We start from the raw sequence: 8,755 nt of genomic DNA, 5'->3' as shown, positions 1-8,755 counted from the left end.
ATAATAGAATGTTACTAAACACAACCCAAATTTTAAAAGTTAAGATTGTACACTGACAGATGATCCCTCCCCAAATGTAATAGCTCTCCAATCGTATTTCAACAACAAAATTTACAAATAGGTTTTACACTAGAAATTTGAAAGTGTATTTTTACTTATGGTTAATGTAATGAAGAAAGACCTCTGTCCATTACCACTATAAACAGTCGTTTCTTAAGCTATTACAGAATTTTAACTAATACTTTTAGATTTAATTTTGTGGTAATGGGTATACAAAAATAGATAAACTATAACATCAGTTAATTTATGGTAACCTTTCAGCATTCAGATAATTCTCAGTTTTATTGTAATGTACTGTCAACTTCTAGACATAAGGGTGGATATGACAAATTTCCTTGAAAGCATTCTTCTCTTATCTTATTTTCTACTTCTAAATAATAGGATAATTTGGCAAGATCATTTGAAAGTCTTATTTATTAAAATATCAATAATGAGTTGTTCCATTTTAGTTTAGAACACACTAATACAACTTGTTCCTAATACATTTTCTATATTTCTTGTGATTGATGCTTGTGATACCTTATTTAACAGGAAAATACTTTCTAATAGAGGAAATTAAGAGGTATTACAGAAGAGTTGTAGAAACCATGAACAAAGCAATAGAGGTAAATATCTATTATTATCATGATTTTCAAACAATGAAACTCATAAATAGTCATTGCAAAGAAATAAAATATAATGGACTGCTGAAATAAAGATCAATATCATCATCAAATTCCAAAATCTCTTTTGTACCTCCCTATGGGGTCTGCTAACCGTATTATATGCATACAGGTGCTAAAATGCTATTGACTAATAATGAAACCTTTTCACAATGCTGGCACCTGGTTCACTGGTAACAGGGTACTGGCAGAAGTGTTAAGTTTAGAAACATAAATCATCAGTACCTATCAATCTCAGCACACCAAATCTATAAGGCAGGCATGAGAATTCAGTAACAGAAGAAATCAGTCACTTCTGTTTCTAAGACTTGGGGTCCTGACAGGTGCCTCACAGTCCAGGGCAGAGCTAACAATGTTGGTTAAGAGATACTACAATATCATTTTTTAAACTTTGATTTATTTCTGGGATGTGAGTTTATGCCATGCTGCTCTTATAAGCAACCAACAATCTATCTTATTATTAGTCACTAGTCTAAAATCATTGATAGCTTAAATATATGAAAATATACCAACTCCCCTAAGTATAGCAATGTTGCATTTTCAGCTGAAACTAAATATTAATCTACGTGGTTTGTCTTCAATGCCTTTTACTTTCCATAAAGAATCAGCTGACTTAAAAGACCAGGTATCTCCCATTCAATAAAAGAATTCTGTGATTTAAAAAGAACATTCTGCTTCCTAGCTTAAGCACAGCATTCACCGAATATGATGCTTGAAGTATTGTGTGGGTAAATTATTACCAAAAAGTTGTATCAGCTGTTACTGAATAAGAATCACTACTAGGAGTATACCAAGTAGCAATTTCCTCTAAAGAAAGCCAAGTAGCAATTTAATTTCAGAATGAAAAGATCTGGGCAGAGAAGAAAAGTAGACAGTAAAACAGATCATTTAATTACTGTTATTCACAATATAGCAAAGAAAAAAATCAGCAACTACATACTTCAGAAAAAAGTGGAATGGGCCAAAGATAAAATATTGGCATGCTATAATTTTTTTTTTAACTTAGAAAATATTTGTACAAGAACAAGGGACACTTCACATTTAACCACCCATTGTCAATATGTACTGAGCTCACCTCAGCATAAACCAAATTGCAAGAAAATGGCCCAAATGAATTAGATGACTTCCTGCAACTAACAAACTGTACTCATATTTTAATAAGCAATATTTACCTCTATGTAGTCTTACAAAGTTCCTAATAATCTGATTTATATGGAAACTTCTTCCATGAAAGAATAAGATGATTTGGATATTATTATTAATGCATAATGTGGATGTCAATCACATGGTAAATCCAATTATTCTTGAATTTTAAAAAGGAGTTTCATGTTTTGTTCAAATATAGCTCATCGTTAGGAAATTTCCCTTCTTCAACTCTCCAGATTAGCAAATAAAATTAGGTAATATTTACATTGAATTTACAGTTTTTCTCATTTAAAGAAACATCCCTATGTCTCACTATGTTAATTTAAATGATTGCTCTTAAACTTCACTATACCTGAATTTAAGCAAGTAAAATAAGCTTTGAAAAGGAATCTGCCATTTTCATTAACTCATTTAAACTGAAATCTTTTCGAAATACATACTGCAAATATGCTGAAAGTGTTTCCTAGGCATTTTTGGGCTACATTCTAGTAAAGTGTTTAGTGGGTGAAAATGGAAATAACTGTATAACATTTAAATGAAATATAAGACTTACACTAAGAAATTAAAATCTATATAGTATGCAACAGTTAACAGTATGACTTTTTAAATGTTTTGACTACCACAAAAAAAATCAGTAATAGAAACATTATTTATATTTCAATCACAAACACTGCTCTTAAAACACAATCTATACCTGATTTATAACCAGATCTGAAAAACACAGATTAAGACTATGCTTAGTCTATCTCTCTAGCAAAGAGCCCAAAGAAAGAGTAATTTTACTATCTCTCATACATTCTGGCAAAACAAACAAACAAAAAAGCCAGATCAAAGTAAGACGAGGAGTCAAAATTGGCAATAAATCCATTATGAAGAAGAGACTGGCACTAAGTGATATTTCAGAACATATTGCTTTCTATATACGCAATCTTATTTGAGAATAAGTATTTACAAAGATTCTAGAAAGCTATAACCAACTTGATAACCTAGGCTTTCAATCTTTATTTTGTCTCCATAATATTCAGTTGTCAGCTACATATTTAAATATCTAACGTGATTTTATGTCCTACTTAGACTAGTCAGTGTCCACATATGGATTTACAGGTATTATAAGTGACATTATGTAGAATATTACTTATAATATTTTCCAGAATAGGAACTCTGACTTTGAATAAAAACTGGAGCATTTGGGCTTTAAAAACATTTTCTTTTCAATTTCTAAATTCTTCTTTTTAGGAAGTCATTGATGGAGACTGAGTTTAAAATCAAAAATGCTAACTTTTGTAAATTTTAACAAAAAGGGATCACTATAAACAGATTTAAGTAAATACTATTCTACACAAATATAATAATCTAGTAGCACTTGACACTGACAAACACTGAACTTTCTTTTAAACCACAGGAGCTTCTATTGTAGCAGCTGCAGCACAGAACCTTATGACGAAAAGAGGCCAAGTGAATAAGACTGTGAGAGTATGATACAGGATAAGGAAGGAAAAGTGAACGTAAGCCAGTAAGTTTTAAAAAGTCAAAAAGAAAATTATATCAGAAAATCAACTTCCAGGAAAATATTAATAGTTAACTACCACAACTACAGTAAATCTTTTCCTTTAAGAATGGAAGACAACAAAATAATTCTCACCATAACAATATACCAGTAATAGAAAAAAAATGAATTATTCACATTCTAAGAGGGTTTTCCAGGCGGGGGTGTGTGTACGTGTGTGTGTGTATGTGTGAAAGCTTACAAAATTGAAAATGTGAAATAAAATGGATTCATACTAAGATATCATGATAACAGAAAAAAATCTAAGGAGAGAATATTTTCCTCGAGGGAAGAATATTTTCCATAACCTGTTTAAAGAGCACCTATGAAACTGTGCTGTCAGCTGTCACAATGGAGGTTTTGGATTCTTTTATCAGTTGCAGCATAACAAAAGGCATTTCACAGCATAACTTTAGGGAAAATGTTATCTGGTCTAGAATCACTAGAAAGCAATTAAAAATTCTTTTAACTGTTTATAATACACAAATTTTTCTGGGTAGCAGCAGTTGCTCCTGTACGTGCCCTTTTAAGAAATATGAAACAGAAGCAAGAGAGTAGGGAAAAAATTTGAGAAGAATAAGAGTAGCAGCATTAAATAGAAAAGCAAATACTTAAATACATTAGAGTAAAGAAAGTTTAAAATAAGAAAATAGTACTGTGCAACTTTCAATTATACTGAGTAAAGTGCACTGTTTAAAAGTTCACTGATAACATTTTCCCTATGTTGAAAACATAAAATCTACTTATTGGTATTTTTGATATTAAAAAAAAAAAAAAAAAAAAAAAGACATTCACTATTGTAGCCCTGATAGCTCTCTTCCAGTATTTTTAACCATTCAGATGAATTTTGTGGGAATATTTATTCACATAATTTTGCTTAATACATTTCTTTCTAAACAAGACTGAATTTAAAAGTCTCTATAACATTTTTCAATTACAGTAATAACACATTAATAAATTATAAATTAACAAAATCTTCATATTTGCTTTAAAAAAATCATTTATCAAACACTAACCTCCAGATTACCTGGAAAATTAAAGATGCAAATTGCTATAAATCTGGCATCCCAATTAAATTCTGATTTTTAAAAGTATATAAAATATCCCTCAAATTATTCCAAGTTCCACTCAAGAAAATTTTATTTTACCCTTTTCATAAGTTATTAAGTTTATAACCTGCTAAACATTTCACCCAAATGTGGGAAAACTTCCTGGAGATGCAAAGCACAATAAAATAATTACATGAAAAAAACAAACAAAAATACCCGTTAAAACAAAAGTTATTGTAGCTGGCAGCACTTAAAATTGGTAATTCTTATTTTTTTAAAAGTTGCATAGCTGCAAGATGATTCATTGCTGATTAACTGTTGAGCAGTTTTAAGAGGAAACAATGTATTTAATAAATTGCAATTCAGTAGACAATCCTAGATTTAATTAATTAAAATGTAATTATGTAACTTGATTCTAGTCTTTGGACTGCATTCTGATAATGTTAAACCTTTAATTTAAAATATTAACATATTTTAGCTTTCCTATGTAGAAGTCTATTTTCCACTCTTGGGGAAAAAAATAGAAGAACTTGAGATCATGGTCTACATTCAGAGAATGTTTTACTTCTTGATTACATTTCTTGGTTTCACATTTAAGACTTTAATTTATAAGAAGTAAATTATGTGGTCTTAAATTATTTAAGAATAGATGAATGCAGAAACATCATGTTGGGGGAAAATGAAGAGACCCCAAACTAAAAAACACAATAAATCAAAACACAATGAGTTGCGCAGCTCTAGAGAACTTAATAAAAAGTAAATCAACTTTTAGATCAGTTAACTTTGGCGTCTGAATACAAAATGTTTATCAGTATTACCTATGTAGATAACTATTTAGGGATGTGCAGCATTTCCAAAATCCCTGTGTGTCCTTTATATGCATGTTTGGTACACTGAGTTCTGCAGCAACTGTCCTCTCTGCAGCAGGATTTTTTCCTGTATGATTGTCCATCTCTGCATTTCCAAGTCTCACAGAACTCAGATTTCTGGCTGAGTATGCCTGCATTTTTGTTTTTGTTTTTCCAGAGACAGATCCTCATATCCTCTTGGTTTTTCAAGCATCTTGAAAAGACAAGAAAACTTGTGTAAAAGTAGACACATTTAGTTTAAGCAGCAGTCCGTAAAAGTAATACAAATCAAAACACAACATCCATTTCCCAATGAACACTGCTTTAGTTACTATAAATTTTCATACTCTTATTTACTATTCTAAAAACTCATAAAATTTAGTGTTCTGCAAAAGATCAGATCAAAAACACAGGACCAATTAAAGCTTAAAATAGTCAAAAAATAGCCACTACATAATAGTTATTCCCCCTCCACAATAAAGACCACACCAGAGTACAGAAAACACACACGTACACAAAACTTGTTAATCTCTCCTCAAATAAGTAAAAACCTCAAACAGAAATAGTAAACAATTTCCTAATTAATCAAGACCTTAGATATGCACTTATCTCTATTTTGGGCTATTAAATTCCTATACTGAAGAATATCAGATATGCTGCATTTGCTGCTACATGTTGCCTTTTTTTTTTTTTTTAGTGTTTTAACAACACTGAAATTTCTTCAAATCCATACATACACTTTTAATCTGGGACAGCAAAAGGGTTATAAGGAATTTATCATTTGACAAATAAGAGCAGTCAGAACAAAAGCAAAAATGTGAGAGTCAAGATATTCCATGTCTATACGTTCTTAAAAATGACTCTCCAACAACCATCGAGACAGACTCCATTGATTCAGATTTCTGAAGGCAGCTGCCAACAAACTCAGGTTCTACATAGAAAATAAATAAAAAGATAACACTGGTACATAAGGTAAGAAAACTGAAAAGCTGTTTAAGACCAACAGACATGCATATTGACTATGAGATGAGATACATGTGCCACATATCCCATAAGATCATTGTTACATTAAAGTAAAAATTTAGCTGATTAGATCATGAAATAAAAATTTTATACCATAAAATTCCATCACATTCAAAAAAGTTTATTGACTCTAAAAGACAAATTTTACCTAAAGGTGAAGGATTTAGACATATTACTTCGGTATGTAAAATACTAAGAAAAGAATTTCATTTTATTAGCATTGGTTTTTAATATGTCTCTTAAAATGCTTCTAATTTTAGCCATAGTTTTACTTTATTGGCCCAGACATACGGAGACACTGAAGACATTCCAAAGCATTCCTCTGTTCAAAAAACCTTTTTCACAGTGAAATAAAATCATACGTGGACACATACTCAAAATACCACTCCAACACCAAACTTCCCTTACACAGCAATCTTACCCCAACTCATACTTCAAATGTGTCAAGGTATCAGCTGAAAACCTCAAAGTAAAAGGTTCAAAAGCGGTTAGTCTTCTAGTTCTCTACAGTTTACCAAGGCTTTCCCATTTCACATGCATAACCCTCCATTCTTATGACAGAGGTCTCACTTAATGTTGCAGCTCTGATTTCAATTGCTGTAGCTGCTGTTAAATCACCTCAAATCACCTTTGTCATATTCTAATCTGCTGCTATGAAATTATCCTCATTAAGAGCAACAGAATTCCTTGAATGTGTTTATTACCTCAACACCTCACATTTAAGACCAGGAGTTTAGTAAAATCAAAGGAACTAGGGGTACACACAGGACTAGACCTCAGGATATCATCTGCTCTAGTTCCCTGCCTTCAGTCTCAGGCATTCGGAAAAGACTGTTGTCTGTTACTGTCTTGAGTCTCTGAACGTAGATGCTCTAACTCGTTCTGAAACAATTCCGGGATTGGCTATAATGTTCTACCTTGATGTAAAAGCCTAATGCTTTATGTCATTTTTGGAAGTCTTCTCATAAAAAGCTTTTCATATATATGAAGACAGCTATTTTTTCAAAGCTAAATAATGCCATTTAATTCACTTCATGGAATATGAAAAAACACAATACGCAAGTGAGGTTATCATTCAATTCACTAAACATTTTCAAATAACACAGAATTATGAATAAGCTAAATCAGTAGAGCAAAACAAATTCTGTATTTGGTTTAAAATTCTATTCAATTTTTTTTGCCTACTATATAGACACGTACTATACTACATGTTGAGGATAGAAAAGCAAAGATTAAATTGAATGAATAAATTGATGATGCAACTTTTTGAAGAAAATGTTCCTACGTAATAATAGGCAAATAGCTAAGAACACAATCTTTGGAGCCAGAATGCCTGGGTTCAAATCCCAGCTCTACCAAGGAACTAGCTATGTAACCCTGACAAGTCAAGTTTCTTAATCTCTCTATAACTTAATTTCCTCAGCTGCATAATGGAAATAATAAGAGCACTGAGCTCAAAGGGTTGTTATAACAATTAGATGAGTTATTAATAGATGTAAAATGCTTAGAACAATACCTGGCACATAATTATGCAATATAAATGTTAACTAACTATTGTGATTAGAGTTATAATATTATATTGCATTACCTAAGAACATATCTGGGAAGTTATGGATGAGAGTATGAAATTTGATTCTGTTTGCTAACTGCATGACTGCAAGGATTTTTGGTGCAACTTGCTTCTTAAAGTCATGGAACTTAATTACTCTGACTCTCAGGTTTCTCATTGGTAAAATGGGTTTTTTAAAAAATATTAAACTAAAATTAAATAAGCTAATGTGCTTTAAAGTACCAGGAATACAAAAGTTACTCAATATATGACTCCTCTCCTCAGGTATCAAGTTGTTTTTAATCTGAGTTTTCTATACAGTAGCCTAACACAATGTCCAGAACACACACACACAAACACACACACACACCTCAATGAATAAATGAATGAATAAAAATGGTGGCTGAGAATGTATAATTCAGGTAACAGTTTAAAAAGCAATTAAAACAGAAAAAGGGAGAATTACCTAAAAAACAGGAAGCTGATGCTTAATCTGAAGGGTGCTCAGGGCAAGATCTATTTACTTCAAACCATTCATCTATGCAGCTAAAAAAGAACAAAACCAGAAAAAATGAAACACTTATGTTTAATTATTTATATCATGACAGCCATAATAAAAATGCTTACTTCTTGACTTTACTATATCTTTGCAGAAAAAAAATTCAAATTTTAAATGATCATATTTGGCACATATAGGTAAAAGATAAAGATATGTTTATTACCTTTAGATTATTCTCGGCAGTTAAGGAAATAATCTTTGCAAAATTATGCTATAAAGTACTTTCAAGTTTAAACAGAACAACCATGACCTCAAGAGAATCTAAAGAACTACCATTTTACCAATATTCAAAATTAAATGACAAATCTGGACA

General features: G+C 31.1%; 1 protein-coding gene across 2 annotated transcripts in view; it reads right to left on the bottom strand.

Moving 5' to 3' along the window:
* Positions 1–455: 455 nt before the first annotated feature.
* Positions 456–8,755, bottom strand: part of ZNRF2 (zinc and ring finger 2) — an 89,119-nt gene continuing 80,819 nt past the window's right edge. The window contains exons 4-5 of one of the 2 annotated variants that reach the window (XM_004419202.3): positions 8,350–8,429; positions 456–5,525 (exon numbers count right to left, since the gene is read on the bottom strand). In XM_004419202.3, coding sequence (XP_004419259.3) covers positions 8,372–8,429 — 58 coding nt within the window. In that variant the 3' untranslated portion in view covers positions 456–5,525; positions 8,350–8,371. The other variant, XM_087429169.1, reaches the window with a different exon arrangement.

The sequence above is a fragment of the Ceratotherium simum genome, chromosome 1, assembly GCF_057802395.1.
Source record: "Ceratotherium simum simum isolate JZ-2026a chromosome 1, ASM5780239v1, whole genome shotgun sequence".
Lineage (NCBI taxonomy): Eukaryota > Metazoa > Chordata > Mammalia > Perissodactyla > Rhinocerotidae > Ceratotherium > Ceratotherium simum.
This window is presented reverse-complemented; position numbering and strand designations above follow the sequence as displayed.